This window comes from Mesocricetus auratus, unplaced genomic scaffold (assembly GCF_017639785.1).
Source record: "Mesocricetus auratus isolate SY011 unplaced genomic scaffold, BCM_Maur_2.0 Super-Scaffold_100010, whole genome shotgun sequence".
NCBI classification, from domain to species: domain Eukaryota; kingdom Metazoa; phylum Chordata; class Mammalia; order Rodentia; family Cricetidae; genus Mesocricetus; species Mesocricetus auratus.
Window position 1 is genome coordinate 49,799,859 of NW_024429194.1, and position 17,218 is coordinate 49,817,076.

The 17,218-nt window shown below is 44.6% G+C and overlaps 1 protein-coding gene across 4 annotated transcripts in view; it reads right to left on the minus strand.

Annotated features, from left to right (window-relative positions):
• Positions 1–13,916: 13,916 nt before the first annotated feature.
• Positions 13,917–17,218, minus strand: part of Spats2l (spermatogenesis associated serine rich 2 like) — a 174,474-nt gene continuing 171,172 nt past the window's right edge. For all 4 annotated transcript variants that reach the window (XM_013121137.3, XM_013121136.3, XM_013121135.3 and 1 more), the window contains 2 exons: positions 16,341–16,561; positions 13,917–14,819 (listed from right to left, as the gene is read on the minus strand). In XM_013121137.3, the coding sequence (XP_012976591.1) occupies positions 14,424–14,819; positions 16,341–16,561 (617 nt within the window). In that variant the 3' untranslated portion in view covers positions 13,917–14,423. The remainder of the gene's footprint in view (positions 14,820–16,340; positions 16,562–17,218) is intronic.

The following is a 17,218-nucleotide window of genomic DNA, read 5'->3' on the forward strand; positions in this document are numbered from 1 at the left end:
AGCCCCGTAGTCTGACTGCTGCATGATGACAAGCTAGAGGAAAGAAATAGATGGGAAACTTAAGAATTTGCTTAACACTGGGGAAGTTTTCAATAGGACTATACTGAAGCATTGGATTGTGCATTTGTCTCTTGTGAAATCTACATGGTCTCTTCTGTAGTTGTAGGCATCTGGTAACACAGGAGGGGTACAAGTACCTCCTGTCCTAGGCCCACTGAAGCTTAGTCAGTATTTGAGTTTTATGAGGAAGTCCTTACCAAAGAAAACCAATACCTGCAGTGGAAACTGACTTATAAATCCTTGGTACCATGTTCATGAAACTTGAATAGGTAACAATTAAGCACATACACTGTACCCCCCAATTCACTGGAGAATTAAACCAACAAAAAATGCCACCAGTGACAGTTGTAGGGGTTCTTATCCCTAGAGACTGCTTGCACCCTCTCCAGGGCAATTAGGGGGCTCCATATCCTAGCCAGTTCCTAACCCTGATCCTCTGCTGCAGTGACTGGAACCCCTGGCATGCTGCCAGGCTAGGCCATGATGCAACGGATGTGGGTGACCAGAGGTAGCCATGAACCTCTCTACTCCCATTTCTGCCGTTTACAAACCATGTGACGTGGGACAAGTCAACACTTCTGAGTCTCCATTTCCTCACCTGTGAAAGGAGTTGTGTGCACACCTCTCCTGGGGACACTGGGAACATGAAATCAGTTGGGATCCTGGGAAAGCACTTTTGGTGAAGGAGGGCAATGTCACCCCAACCTGCTGTGAAGCAGCCACCATTCCTCTCTGAGGGTGTTTGCGGTTCCGTGTGGCAACAGGCATGGAGGACCAGCAGGTTCTAGCTTGTCTCTGAGCTTCTCCACAACACCTCCAGCTCCTCCTGATTACTGAAACCACAACCCACAGCAGCTCCAAGCCCACCTTTAGATTCTGTGCGGCAGAATATAGCCAGAACTCGTATAGGTCACAGGCCCTCCAAGGTGTTCTCATGACTTCTCACAATGTAACACTGGAATGTTTAGAGAAATGTTTGCTGAATGAATAGGCGTGAAAACAGCTCTCTTCCTCTCCTGGGGGTGGAAAGAGACTGAAGTCAGCAAGAGGGCATTCAAAGGGCTTCAAAGACCAGAGAGAGTCTAGGGCTCTGACAGCATGCAGTTATGGGCACACTGTAACTGCTGCTTGTATGTTGGTCAGTCTTTTGTACACTTAAAACAACTCACAAAAGTAAATATTAATGCAAGGCTGAAGTGCAGTTCAGTGGTTCAGTACACATTTACTATTCTCAAGGACCCAGGTTCAAATCCCAGCACCTTCCTGATAAAGAAAGAAAAAAGTCTTACCGAAGGAAGACAGTGTGTGACTTCTGAGCTGTAGCTGTGCTAGCACCAAGCCTATTCTATCTTAGTGGTCTCACCTGGTCCACAAGGGTCTTCTGATGACACCACACACTGCTGGGGTTGGAGGCAGCCATGGAATATAGGCAAATCCAAAACCAAGGCTTGGTAGGATGTCCTTTGAAAAGAGAGAGGGCGTGTGCTCAGCTGTCTGTCAGTTATGTGTGTCACTCATGCACCTGGTCCCCTGAAACTCTGGGAGGCCATCATGTCCTTGCCTGTGCAGTGGCCTCTGTCTCGCTTCACCTTCACGATTCTTCCTCATCCTTTCCGGTTTCCCTGTATCACCACGCTGCATGGTGAGCAATGCTCCACCTTTGCACACTTTGTTTTCCAGAGGGACACCAGGCAGGATCTGGAGACATTTTGAATGGATTCCATAGTGAGGAAGTACAATGAGCTGCTGGAAAACAGAGGCCACATGTCCTAGATGCACAACCCAGCCACCTACACTAAGGAATTATCTGACCCCAACTATCCACATTACTGCAATCCAGACCCCTGCGTGGCAGTAAGAGACCCATCTCTTTGGGTCTCACTGAGACCCACTCTCATCCAGAGCAGTGGCCTTGTTGGTTCAGCCTTTAGTCCCTGACACTGTGCACACTGCTCTGAGCTATATGTCCCTCTTCCAAGATGTACTTACCTGAAGTTTGCAGCTGTCTCATCCACTCAAGTATGGTAGGGTTCATCATGGGCTAAGATGAGCACAGCTAAGGCTTCCACTCTCAAGGAGCCTTGTCACAGAATAGAGGAAAAGGTCACGTAGAAACCAAATTATTCACGAAACAGAAAACAAGGCCACAAAAGAGGCCAGCAGAAGGCTTTGGGAGAGCAGATTATTGTACTGAGCCAAAATGAATTTACCTACATCCTACCTTTTGGACTGGGAAAACACTAATTTTATGCAGTTCACCCCAAATATGGCTTAGTTGTTTTGGCCTGGGTTGGAAGCAGAGATCAGAGGTCTTGCAGAAGAGTGGAGTCGCAGGAAACAAGTTCCCAGTCCAGCCTTATCCTGCCTTAGCCCTGCAAGCTCCCCGATTCATAGTATTTACCCTCCTACCCTCACCCCTGCCACAGTTCCTGCAAGACAACCTTGCATTCCTAAGGCCTTTACTGTTTTTGTTAAGTGGAGCTTAGGTAAGTGGACTACACAGTGTCTTTAGTATGTAACTGTCCTTCAGTCTCTGGAGACTCTAAAAAGAACAGTGTTATACAGGCAGAAAATTAGATGTAATGTCTTGATGGTGACAGGTGTAAGGAAACACTGTCCCCTCAAACCAACAGAGGCCACAGCTTCTACGAACTGTCAGAGCTCAAGGCCTGAAACATGGCTGGTGGCCACCTGTGTGGTCGTGTGCCTCTGGTGTGGAGAGCAGCCTCACACATTCCCCATCCATGGGTTCTGGACAGTAGAGGATAAACATTTCAAAGCTGGACCTAGACCTTGGCTCAGTCTTGCTTTTAATCATGTGAAAGCCAGAATATTAAAAAAAAAGAACTTCTGAGAGGGTCAAGCATGGGCAATCTGATAAGAGAGGTCTGGTTCCACATAGCCATCTACTGGCATGGGCATTCTTTCCTGCCAGCCTGGTCCCAGTGACTCGTCAGCCCCAAGTGAACACACAAAACTTACATTAATTAATTATGAAACTGTTGACTGACGGCTTGAGCTTCTTATTAGCTAACTCTGTCTTAATTATTTACCCATTTCTATTAATCCATGAATTTCCACAGTCTTGGCTTACCGGGGAATGCCAGACCTGCAACTCCTTTGCCTGCTACATGATGACTTGCTCAGCATCTCCGCAGAGAGTAAATTCCTGTTTGTCCCTGCTTATATCCTGATTCTGCCTAGCTATGTCACTTCCTGTCTGGCCATCAGTCAATCAGAAGAACACTCCCCCATCAGTCTACCCACAAGGAAGAATTGCTGTCGGTGTGGTTGTCACTGGTACGGATGTCACCAGTGGCACAGTGGCTGCTGCCGAGCAGGGTGAGCAGCTGGGACACTGGTCAGCAGCACCCCCCCCACTGTCCCATGCAAGTCTGGGCAGGAGTTAGTGGCTTGCAGCCTAGAGGGAGATAGCCCAAGACACTGACTCCCTCCCCTGCCACCCCCGAGACAGGGTTTCTCTGTGTATCCCTTGCTGTCCCGGAACTTGCTATGTAAACCAGGCTGGCCTTAAACTCACAGAGATCCACCTGCCTCTGCCTCCCAAGTGCTGGGATTAAAGGTATATCTCACCACCACCCAGCTTACACCAACTTTTCAGAGAATGAGGCAGGAGGATAGCTGTGAGGACCCAGCACCCACTTGTCAGCTCACAACAATCTGTAACTCCAGTTTCAGGGAACCCCATGCTCCTGATGTCTGTGAGAACTGCACACATGTGGTATAATACATACAACCACACATGGTAATAGTATATGCAACCACACATGGTATCATACATGCAACCACACATTGTATCATACATGCAACCATTCATGGTATAGTATATGCAACCACACATAGTATTATACATACAACCACACATGGTATCATACATACAACCACACATGGTATCATACATACAACCACACATGGAATCATACATACAACCACATATGGCATAATACATAAAACCAGGTATACACTAATACACATAAACTAAATAAATCAATATGAAGAAAAACTTAACAACAAAAGTCAGTTCTAAGGTGGTGCTGTAAGCATGGTGGCTGCTGGGCTAGCCGGCTCCACACACAGCTTCCCACTTGACAATCCTCCCCTTGAGGGCATTGATCTAGGCATACCAGTTTGTGATGAGGAGTTAATGTATATAAATAGGATTAAATCATTAGTAAGAACATCTTAATAGAAATTTTTCCATATAATATGTTCTGATCACAGTGCCCTCCAACTCCTTCCGAGATCCTTCCCAACTCACCACCAGTTCCACACCCTTTGTCCACTCCTCTAAAACTGAAAACTTCACTTAAGTTGTGTTTCCCTTTGGTGTAACTATGATAACTTTTAACTCAACTGGAACCTCAGTTCTCAGAAATTTATATAAAGCTACCAGTACTTTCAGGGCAGGGAGTCTACTGAAGAGTGTGTCAATGTTGAATGACCATATACCCCAGCATAATTTCTAGGTGCCGTGTGTGTGTGTGTGCATGCGTGTGTGTGTGTGTGTGTATGCATGTATATATATGTGTGTGTATGTGTATGTGTGTGTATATGTGTGTATATATGTGTGTATGTGTGCGTGTGTATATATATGTGTGTGTGTGTTTAGGTATTAATAGCCAGGTGTGATGATACATGCCTGTTATCCCATCCCTGTACTTGGGAAGCAGAAGCAGAGGATCAGAAGTTCAAGGTCACCCTAAATTACATAGCAAGTTTGAACAAACCTTGTTACCCCCGATTGTACAGGGTTAACTTAAATATGTAAGATTTTATATATGTAGTTTTGAGTACATAAACCAATGAAGTCTTCTCTAAGTCATAGGGAGAAATGGGCCGAGCAAGCAGCAGCGACAAAACTGTACTGTTGCAGAGTGGGGATGTGACACAGCCTGTGGCCCCAGCACTTGGAAGGATGCAGTAGGAAGAGTGGGATTTTGAGGCCAACTTGAACTATTTAACGAACAAGACCATGTATAGTTAAACAATAATTACAACAGCTCATATCTCCTTAGTGTGTGCCAGGAACTGAGCAGGAGAGTCAACCCCTGTCGTAGTTGGGATTATAAGTATATCACCACCTCCATATTCCATCACTTCCATCTGAGCCACTAGAACGATATTTGTATAGATTTAACAATATGGAATGTCTATTTAGTAAAAAAAGGAAAAAAAAACAACAACCACATTAAGATGGGGGAGGGGCAGGAGGAAGGCTAAGAACAAAGTGTGATGATGTGTGTATGAAAAACGCCACAGTGAAGCCCAGTAGTTTGCACGCTGACCGAAAAAAGAACAACTGATTAACACAACAGCACTGATTTTAGCTCCCCGTGGCACCTTTGCTCAGAAGTTATCAATTCTCATCACAGAGGAAGTGGATGGGGTCTTCATCTAAAAAACCTGGAATGAAAGCTGGTTCTAATTTTATTGGCATTTGAGTTAATCATGGAAACTCCATGAGCCTGAATTTCCTAATTTATAAACTAGGAAAAAACACACACACATACTCTCTCACACACACTTGCACACTCTCACATACACACTTACACATATTCAGATGTATACTCATTCTTATACATACACTCACTCACATTTGCACATGAACACTCACACACATGTACACACGTGTTCACATACACACACTCTCACACACATAATACTCACACACTCACATGCACACATCACACTCACATGCACACACACTCTTACACACACAATACTCTCTCACATAGTTGCAATGAGAATCTAGTAAGATAATGGTGGGCATGTGTTAGAACTATTACATTGTATTCTCTAGCAAACCTATGGGCCACTTAATTAGAGAGGCTTAGGCCATTTGGTCCAAATAGTTATATTGTCGAGACACTAAGACCCCTCAAGAATAAGTATTAAGGCTGGGGTGTAGCTCAGTGGTAGAAGTCACATACACGCGAGTGCACAGAGACCAGAGGAGGATTCTGGGTGGGTATTGTCATTAAGCTCCCTAGGTCCACCTAGGTCCACCTTCCCTCCAAAGCTGGCTTTTGTTTGTTTGTTTGTTTGTTTGTTTGTTTTTTAATCATGAGTACTGGGAGTCCAAATTCACGACCTCATGTCACAGCAAGTGTTCTTACCCACTAAGCCACCTCCCCAGCCTCCTGAATTGGATCTTCTCTGTCTCCTTTCCTTGCCACTGCTGCAGACAAAACACAAATGCTATCCCACACAGGGACTACAGCACTGAGCTGTTACATGTTCTCTTCAGGGATGATTCCCACTAATCACGCCCCCTCTGTTCTCAACATAACTGTCAGAGTCACCTTTTTAAAAACAAAACAAATCATGTGATGCTCTGGACTCTTCCGTGTCATGATTTCTGTGTCATGATTTCCATATTCAGCCACACATGTGGTGTTCAACTTTTGGACAGACCCCAGGATACAATATATACTAGGAAAATCTTAAGAGAATCTAAGATCTGAGAACAATAAAACATCTAAAGGGCCTTGATTCCAGTAAAATTGGGCGCTCAGAATGGCCAACAGAGGCTGGGCTCCCCACAAGCTGGCAATGCCTCGTGTGGGAGAGACTTCAAATAACATCTGCAGATCAAGCCTTGTCCAAATCTGGCCCTCAGACCACAGATGCTGGGATGAGGGAGGGGGCGGGTGGTTAGCATTCCTGCCTGAGTTTATGCTGATAGTCACTGTGTCATCTTGATATGGACTCTAGGAAACCTCCTCAAGGCTTACGCCTAGCCCGCACTGAAGGGGTTTCTGCTGAGCAGGTGAGAAGGCTGCCTGAATTGTCTGCCTGGTAAATGGTTTTAATTCTCAGGGTTATTTCCCCTTCCACCAGTTCTGAATCATTTCTCTGTTTTTAGGCAGGATGCCCAACACCTAGTGGCTCCTAATTCCTCTTCCTTTTCTCCTTCAACTCACTGAGCATTTTCCAGGGGAGCAGGTTTGGGAGCTGGAAAGAACGGGGACAGAGCCTCCACATGTGAACCCCCCGGCTTCAGAGTGGGCATGCGGGCGGCTGCAGCTCAGTTGCTAGTGTGTATTCTTAGCAACACGAAGCCCGTGTTTTGATCCCTAGCTCCTATAAACCAGGTCTGGTGGTACACACCTCCAATCCCAGGACAGGAGGTCCGCACAGGAAGAAGAGAACTTTAAGATCATGGCCCAGAAAGGTGGCTCAACTGTGAAAGGCCCCTGACAACCTGAGTTTGATCTCAGAATCCATGTGGTGGAAAGAAAATCCACTCCCTCAAATTGTCCTCGGTGGGGACTCACGCCTTTAGTCCCAGCACTCAGGCAGCTGGATCTGTGAGTCTGAGACCAACCCTGGTTTATAGAGTGAGTTTCAGGGCAACCAGGCTACACAGAGAAACCCTGTCTCAAAAAAAACAAACAAGTAAAACAAAAGTTGAAAAAAATTGTCTTCACCATGCCCTACAGCTACTTCTAAGAGTCACTGCCTGGGAGGGTACCCAGGAAAAGCAGAGCCAGGACCTTAAATGGTCTCCTGTTTGAGAATGATGATGAGGATGATGAGGATGATAGTGATTATGATAATAGTGATGATGATGATAGTGATATGATGAGGATGATGATGATAGTAAAGATGAGGATAATTATGATAGTGATGATAAGGATGATATTGATGATGAAGATGATGACAGTGATGGTTGATAATGGTGATGATAGCGATGATGATGATAGTGAAGATGATGAAGGGTACAGGAGCTGCTTTGTGACCCTGCAAGGTTTCTGCTATCTGGAAAGTAAATAATGTGCTAAGAATCAGTTGCCATTAGTAATCACTGTCCTAATGATAGGACTAATGAAGTCATTCTCAGTAATTCAGAGATACCTATCTCCAAGTGCTGGAGTGGGTGGAGCCAGTGCTTCCTAGCCTCTTCACCTCGGATCCTACTGCTTCCTTAGCAAGTGCAAATATTGAAGTCTATCCACTCAACCTGTGTCTGTGGTTAAATGTGATGCAATTACCCATCCATGTCTCAATTTCTACAGAAGGGCCTGGTTTGCAGGCATAGTGAACTTTATCTGAGAAATCATTCACCCAAAACTTTTGATGTAGCATTTTGAACATATACAAAGGCCTATGGTAGTAAATTGTCCCGTAAAAGCTAACACTATGAATGGGAGGTTATCTTATAGAAGACCGTGGTACACCTTCACTTCTTTGAATAGGCTTACTTCACATTGGTCCTGATGATGGATAAATACTACTTGGAAAGTGTGAACATGATGAGGGAAGGAGTTTCTACTCCAGCAAATGAAGTACATGTGTGTTGTAAGTCCACTAGGACCCTTTTGATTATGGTGAATTCTGTCCCTCCTCTTCTGTGGAAACTTTCCCTTGAAAGCTGTCAGCGAGTTGCTATTTCCCAAGTCAGTGAACAGTGGATGGGTGATGCGTTGTAGAGGCTGCATTAGTGCCCAGGATTTCAAGCCTGCAGTAAAGCCAAGAAAAGAAGCATCATGAATAGCTAACGGGGAAAAGTATCGGTTTCCAGCTGTTTCCAGAATTACATATTCGAAGAAGTTGGTTGGTGGTGTGGCCTCAAAGGAGTCATTCTCACTTTCACTCCTGTCAGCCTCATGAAATATATACGGTTTCATTGTTACAGAGGAGCTAATTTTTCTTTTTTCACATGTGTGTTGCCGTAGACAGCCCATATGCATTTCATATTTGCTAGCTAGATGGTTTCTGATGTTGGCTGTGGCTAAGACAAATAGAATTTTACAGTAACTGCCAGTCAGGGTTCTGCCCTACTTGTTTATTTAAAAGATTTTCATTTTATAAGGTTCCTTTTTAGATTTTATGCTGGCTTCTTCTACCCCAAAGCCCTCATTATTTTGGTAAAATTCTTCTGAGCTCCAGGTATGAATTTGGGGGGTCCTGGAGCTTAGAAAAGGAACTGTTTCAAAAGCAAAGGGCTTGCCACAGAAAGAAAAATACAATACTTGCTTAAGTTGGGAAAAGGTAAAAATCACTTCTTTCTGTCAAGGTTTCTTAAAAATTCAGACATTTCTAGTTCAATTACAGATCTTTCAAGAACTCGCCACCTAATTCCTTTACTTGGAAGTTTTGGGAACTCAGTTTGAGTGTTGACACCATGGACAACTGAAGGACATCAGAAACCCACAGTCAGACCAGGGATGTTGGTCAGTAGGCAAGTGACTTGGAGCCAGTAGAGATTGTAGCCAATTGGAATCAAGGTACCCCGTGGTCTCCTGTCACCTGGGTGGTCTCCCATCTGCTGGGTGGTCTCCCATCTACTGGGTGGTCTCTTTCTCCATTCCCTAGTATCTGTCCTCTTTCTTCTTTCGCTGCAACAGAGGACCAGAGACTCAGCGTTTCTAATGAAGACTTCTCCTTACAGTTCTGGAAGCTCCATCACATGTTGGAAGCAGATGTGTGTAGGGAATGAGAAAACAAGACTGAGTTGAAAGCCTTTGGGCCTTTTGTATTAGCACTGGTCCACTCATCAGTATGGAGCTCTTGCAAACTAAATGCTTTTCTTTAGTCCTGGCCTCTCAGTACTGTTGCATTTGGGATTAATGCATGATTTTGGGGGATACACACCTCTAGGTCCAGCGTAGTGATCTAGTGACATTGTTGACATTTTAGACCAGATATCTCTTGGTCATTTGGATTGTGCTCTGCACTGGAGGGTGTCTGATGGCATCTGGTCAGCAACCAGAGATATGCAAATGCCTTCTGCAGGTGGTGGGGGCCACTTGCCCCAATTGAGAACCACTGCTCTTTCTGGGTGACTCAACCTGAGCAAATAATGCCTCTCCTTATTAGGGAGTGCAGAAGAGTAAGAGAACACTGGAGCTGGCAATGGCAGGCAGGGATGGGACTAAGCGGGAGGATACCAACAAAGAATTAAAGAATGCCAATGAAGAAATCTGTCCTTTGAGTTCCCAATTACATTCCTGGCTTTAGTGCAATGTTAGAAATACATGTTCTTTGAGACAGAGTCTCATGTAACCCCAGCTGGTCTAAACTGCTAGGCAGCTGAGGATGACTTTGAATTCCTGGTCCTCTTGCCTCTACCTTCCAAATGCTAGGATGATTTCAGGTATGTAACATGTGCTAATGTTACCCTTAGAAACATTTTGCTAATTTTCTGACCAAGCACTTAGCTAATAAAAACAAAGATATAGTGATCCAGCAGCCATCGCTGCGTCCTAACCTTAGCTGCCATGCAGTCAGTTGCTTCATGCTCCTGCTGCATGCTCAGGCGGCCGTAGTCATGATGCTCTGCACCCTCAAGTCATGAGCTGGAACAAATCCTTCCCCCGTTAAGTTGCTGGTCATGGTAACAGAGAAGCAACTAACACAGACATTGTGCAGTGCAATACACCCGACTGTGATTTTCAGGCCTTTGGGCCTTATTTGTAATGTGGGAGAAACAGAAGGTAGTGGAGCTCAAACATGTCATAAATCTAATTGAGTATCTCAGGTTAAAACAGCACATTTTATTTTTTGACAAGTATTTTTAACAGTTTTCTGTAGTTCTTTGGTCATTGTCCCAGTCATGGCTCTGAAATTTTTTCTATGTCAAAATTTGCTACACGCCTTTCCCCCACATAAATACATTTCCTTTCGAATTGTGTGCTATGGAAGTGTGTGGAATTTCTCCTGTGAAATCTGAACTAGTGGAAGCACCTAGAGTTCTTCTAGGCTTTGGGAAGAGACAGTTCTCAGATAAAGGGCTTCTAGAAACAAATCCTGAAGATCATGGAAGAAGCTTGTGTGACGAATCAGCTGAGAGGAACACCATGCATTGGTAGAACAGATTCAGACCCACCCTCTGCCCATGGCTGTAGCAATGAGATTAAACACTGGTTTTGTCTGATCAGCCTTTATGGATGGGACAGAAGTCTTTCTTAGGACTTACAAAGACTTGTTTATGAAAAGCAAGAGGATGAAAAACAACCTATAGTGTCTTGTATAGTATTAAAATTGTGTTTCAAATTCTTAGCTAAATGACCCTATGGGGATTCACAATTTTTCACACTTGTTTTTCTCAAACATTACAACAACTAAGATGTTTAATAGTTTCAGAAAAATTCAACTATATTAGTCAGTTAGTGAATAATCATCATTTCCTTTGTTATTTTATAGGTTGAGAGATGTTGGAGCATTCAGCTAGCTCTTTTTTTTTTTTTGTATCAGTGCCTTTGCTTCCTGGGGCAATTTGGAGTCATGGCCCTGCTGTGCCTGAATTTTTAGGGATGTACTCTGAATGGGGGAGGAAAAATCCCATTATATTATTTCATGAGCTGTCACTAGAATGTTTGCCAAGAAGCAAAGCATTTACTCTTGTTAGACACACGAGGGCACCACAACCAGCCAGCAATGCAGGCAATGTGTAAAGGGTAGGAGTGACAATGCTGTGTCAGGGACAGTGAGGAATCCCAACAGCTTCTGTACAGCTAGAGACCAGCCTGGCCTCCGTCCTCACTGCAAATGGGTCTAGGAAACTTGATTAAATCAAGATTGAGGTTGAAATCTAGGCTTTTAGAAAAGTCAGAAATCTCAAGTCTGTTACTTTAATAAAAACTTTAAGCTAATAACTTTTCCCATGAACCTTATTTGATGATGCCCCTCTGAGAATGCTTAATTCGAATCCCCGTTTCTGAGGTGGACAGAATGTCTGTAACCCGGGCTTTCTACTGGGACTTGTACTGCTAGTTTCCCCCTAAACCAAGCTTTTCCTGGGGGTGAATTTCTTCACGGTTAAACACACTGAAGGTGGCGACATTTTCATGGCCAAAGAGTGGGAACGCGCAGTTTCTCCAGAAAAGTGTAAATTTGGAATGTAATTGGGCAGTCAACAGGGAGTCTGGATTTCAGAGTCTGGATGCAAGATGTGTGTGGTGAAATGTAGGTGAGTTTTGAAGTTATGCATTCGTTGTGAGTATCAAGCAGTTCTGACCCCTATCAGAAGTGTACGTGAAGTAGAGAAATCAGTGTTTGTGGCTCTTGGCTTTTTAGGTGTTTAGCACTCTTTATTGAGAATGGCAGAACTGGTCTAGAGAATGGCTCAGTTGGGAAAGTGTTTGCCATTCCAGCACAAAGACCTTGCTTTGGTACCAATAACTCACATAAAAACCTAGGCATGCATTGGCAATCCTAGTGCTGGAGAGGCAGCCCCAGGTGGATCCAGGGACTCACTGGCTAGCACAGATGGTGAGCCTAATTAGGGAGCCTCAGGCCAGTGAGATCCTATCTCAAAGAAGAAAAACCAAACCGAATTAAGGTGGACATCCTGAGGATAAACAATATGAGAGCTTGCCTCTTGTTCCATGTACACACATGTGCAAGTACACACACACACACACACACGTGTAAAAAGTGAAAAATGCAAGAATATGACCCAGATTCACAAGATTAAACAAATGGCTCTACCAGAGGTGAAGAAATGTGATCGAGCATTTATTTCAAAGACCTGACATTGGCCTAAAATAGCTAATTACCACTTTAAAATGCAAATTTGAAAATGTTCACATGCCAGAGTGTAAGGCAAAAAAATCTAGGGGAAAATGTAATCAGGTCTGAACACTTTTTAGTATTCTTATGTTTCTTTCTAGTGACCTGGGAGTGTTTGCTATGCACTCAGGAATGCGTCTGAGCTTTCTTAACTCCAGGGCAACTTGAGGGAGCGGAACAAGAGTAAGAGTGGCGGGATCAGACTCTGGAAGGAGGGCACATTCTTCACCTGGCATGTCCTTCCCCTTTGTAAGAATTATCTGCCTGCATCCTTACAGCTGTCACGTTTAAACTGACATTTTTTCAGGGGCCGGGAGAAATCTTACTACACAAAGCTTGTGTAAAATCCTTCCGATTTGTAAGCTATAAATTCAGGGCCTCAGACAGGGTAAACAGAGACTGTGGTCCAAAGCATTCGTCTTTCTTATTTGAACCGGTTCCTCTTCCTTCCTTCCTGGAATGTGGACTTGACATTTTGAATTCCTATTAAATCTCCGGGTACACTCAGAGACCTCACGAAGCTCTGGAGAGAGCAAACATCCTCCGGTACTTGGCAAAAGAAGAAGCAGATGCTTGTGTGGATTGAAGGCTGAGCTGTTCAGGGGAAGAGAACCAGTGAACCTGGGCTGTCAGGAAAAAAATCCCAATGAGGAGCTGAAAGGGTGTATTTGTACTTGAAAGTAGCCAGCAAAGGAAGACGGGGAGTTGGGGCTCTTTGGATTTGGGGGTACTCTATGTCCATTTTCCTTTTCTGAGGTCACAGTAGCTCTACATAGCCAGTGCTTCTGGGGAAGCCCCACTTCAATGTCAGGGGTGGGCTCTGATTAGTTTATGCTAATATGCTAACTAGTTTGTTCTATTAGCTAGTTCTCCCCATGGATGATCCACAGTCAGGTCTGTAAGTAATAGCATGCCAGAGTTTTGTTGTGACTTCTGACAAGACACTTGTCCCACAGAGAAGCCATCAATATCATTCTGAATACAGTGTCAGAATATGGAGGACAGAATTCAGAATTAAGAGAAAGGATTGGGAATCATGATCAAATTGGACCCAAGGCATGTTTTAATTCTGGACTGGCTAGCGAACCAATCATCTCGGTAAATTTTGTTACATACATGGTTTCTAACTACCATGTGGCATCCAAGATGACCGGGTATATAGCACCTATCTGTATGGTAACTGAGGGAGTACCACTGTTTCCTGAGAATTCCTTCTACAGAGCTTGGCACCAAACTTCTGGACTTCAACTTTGTCCCAAAAGTACTACAAAGAACATCCAACATCAAGGTAGGCATTGAAGAAAGAAATAAGCCAGGTGTCAAATGCAGCATATTTTAATTTGTTTCAAATAAAGCAATATATGTTTATATATATATTTATATATATTTCAGAAAAACACCAGATGTTAAATTCTACAAAAGCACATGTGTCTTCAGCAGATCACGTTTGTCTGATCAAGAACTTCTTGTTTCAACATTACCTCTCTAAAGACAACCAATGGATTGACATCACAGCTACAACATAGGTTGCTAACCGAGCCTCTCATCTTCAGCCACATCTTGATTTTCCTAACAACGAGTAAATACTGCCTGGCTAAAATGATGCAGTCTTGAGGAGAAGCGACAACAGATCAAGCAAAGCCATGGGAGTTATGAAGCAAGCTAGAGCAGAGCATTAGAATTAGTAAAAATGACTGAGAGAGGATGAATGACACAAACATACAGGGTTTGTATATTCTGATTGACTCTCTTTTGGCAGCGAATTGGGTCAGCACCTTGGGCAGGGAACCAAAACCAGGCAAAAACCTGCTCTTTTCTTTCCCGGCTCAGGCCACCAACGTCACAGCTGGGACTGAGAGAACCGTGGCCTCTGTGGAAACTTCTATTCTTGTGGGACAAAGATTGCACTGTGAAACCCTACCAACATTGCCCCGGAAAGGCCTGGCCTCTGAGTTGTCTGCCACGTGCTGCCTTCGACGGGGTTTTTCAGAATGTGTTGGGGCCTCTGGGGCCTTTGTCCCCAAGGAGGCCTCTTGGTTTTTGGCACCACCTTTGTTTTTGGGACGGAAGCCGTTGTGTGGCTGCCGTCTGTGTTCATGCCGGTTACTGCTCTTCACCGCAGGGTCAGTTTCGTTACCGCCACCCTGTGACTTGGCTGGACCATTCAGCCTATTGTGGTACTGGGGATTAAATCTTCGTCTTTGGCTAGACGGTCCATTATGCTAAAAAGAGAAATGAAGGAAGTGTTTGAAGCCAACAAATCATAGAAGACACCGGTAGGTGTCAGGGCAAATCTACTCCTTAAATAACAGACATGAAGTTTTTCAAACTATAGTAGAAAAAGTCAGCATGCAAATAGGTTGAGTTGGTATAATTCCCAGTCTAGCACTACAGTCTTATAAATGGAACTGGAAGAAAAATACGCATCTTCAAAAGAAGAGGAGGAGGAGGAAGAGGGGGGTGAGTGCTGATTCTGGGTGGATGTCTCCTTGGTCTCCCTGCCCCCTCACTCTGTAGGAAGGATAATGATGTGGGACTCATACCAGTTACTCTGAAACACAGGGCCTTTCCTGCCTGCTCCTCACTGTTTTGCTTAGATACACAAGTGTACTGCCACTTAAATTAACCATCGCCTAAATGTTGAAGTCACGGAGCTGCAAAGGAACCTACATGATAGCAATGGATTTGGATTTTTTTGTTTTTAAAGAAACCAAGAAAGGGAAACTCAAGGGTTAAACTTTAGACTTATTTTCCTCATTGTGTTTGATGACAAGCATGGGGCATATGCAGTGGAGACACATTTTGCCAGTGTTCCCTATCAAACCATTACTTTAAAGCTCATGAAGTCCCAGAAATGCCTGGCAGTGCCTGCAGGGGGAGCCCTAAAGGCCAAAAAGAGACTCAGCAGGGCATCTGCTAGTAATCCCGCACTTTGAAATACAGAAGACAGTTGCAGAGATCATGAAAGCTGCCTTTGTAGTGCACCCAACACCCATGTCACCGAATCCCATTTCTTGTTCATTTTCTAACCACAGGCTACTAGTTCCCTCTCAGAAATGGAGGAGAGGTGATAGACTGTTCTTTGAAAACATTCCTTCCTTCTGTCCTACCTTCCTTCCCTTCCTCCCTCTCTCTCTCTCTTCCTGGTTTTTTTTTTTGTTTTCCAAGACAGGGATTCCCTGTGTAACAGTCTTGACTATACTGGAAATTACTTTGTAGACTAGGCTGGCCTCAAACTCACAGAGTGCTGGGATTAAAGGCGTGCACTAGCACTGCCTGGTGAAAAGTTGTATTTTTAGAGGCTATGGAAGATAGGAATGAATAAAGTTGTTTTGAAAAGTGTGCTTTACTGAAATTCCAAGACAAGGCAAGTTTGCTTGACTTTGATCTGTTACTCACTCTCCAAACCTAAGTAGGAACTTCCTCATGGTGAATAACAGCAATCACTTTTCCTCTCACTAATGGTTTCAGTGGTCTGTCCAGGACCTGTCGATGCAGGCACGAAGGGCATGAGAGGATCTGTCTCCATTAGGTGAATGAGGTAACATGGTGGAGTACGCGAAGGCAAGAGCCTTTGAAGTATGACTGGATGAGGCCAGGTAGCCAGCGCTCTTGGAACCGAGAGAGACAGGCTAGTGATTCTTTCCTCTGGAAATGGATGGTGGTTTCCTTGCTGACATCATGTACCAGTATTGGCAGAGGCCCCACAGGCAGCACAGTGTGGCCCTCTTGGAGTGGCTTACCTGCTTGTTAGTGGGCATGGGCTGGTGACAAGCATCAGCGGTGTTGGGAAGACCGCCCACCATTTTGGGGTTTGCCACTTTCCCCTCAGAGGGCTTGTTGTGATTGGATGATTTTCGGACAAAGTTCCCTTGCTTCCCGGAAGAGACTGCATGAGTGTTCAGCAGAGGCAGCAGGGAGTTGCAGGGGGTTCTTGAGGAATAGTTGTTCTTTGGATGTGTGACTGCAACAAAGAATGGTTGGGCGTTAGGGGCTGTGCCAAGAGCACTGATGTCCGAGGAGCCATTAGAAAGTGCTAGAAGAGGAAGAAATTGGCAGGAGCTTGTACAAACATTAAGGGTCACTCTTTCAGATGTAGTTTGAAAGGACACCGTGGTGCTTAGAGACCATCACATTTCTCCTGGGAGGTGCCATCCACAATGAGAGACATTTGCAGGAACAAAGACATACCTGAGTGACTTAAAGATTATTCTTTAGGTCAAGAACCACCATGGATAGGGAGATAATGACATGGTGATGTTCTGTCTCTGGCTCACCCATAAATGAATTCTACCTCTTAGATTCCCCCATTACCCAGCCCGTTTACACGGCCCATAACAGGCTCTATACTATCCGGTGCTGCAGACTCATAAGGATGGAGAGGCTGACAGAGCCCTGTATTCTGAGAGCATGGGATGGGTGGAAAACATGTGTTAGGAATATGAGTATCCCTGACCATAGGGCAGGCCCGCCAACCCTGTGCATCTTCTATACTCCACCAGGGCTACCCAACCAGTCTTTAACTGCAGGTCTGCATCATTTCCAGCACTACGTGCACGGCAGGCTGATCAGGCAGCTCACTGTCAGGCACACATTCAGGTCAGGCAGGTCTGCTCAATGC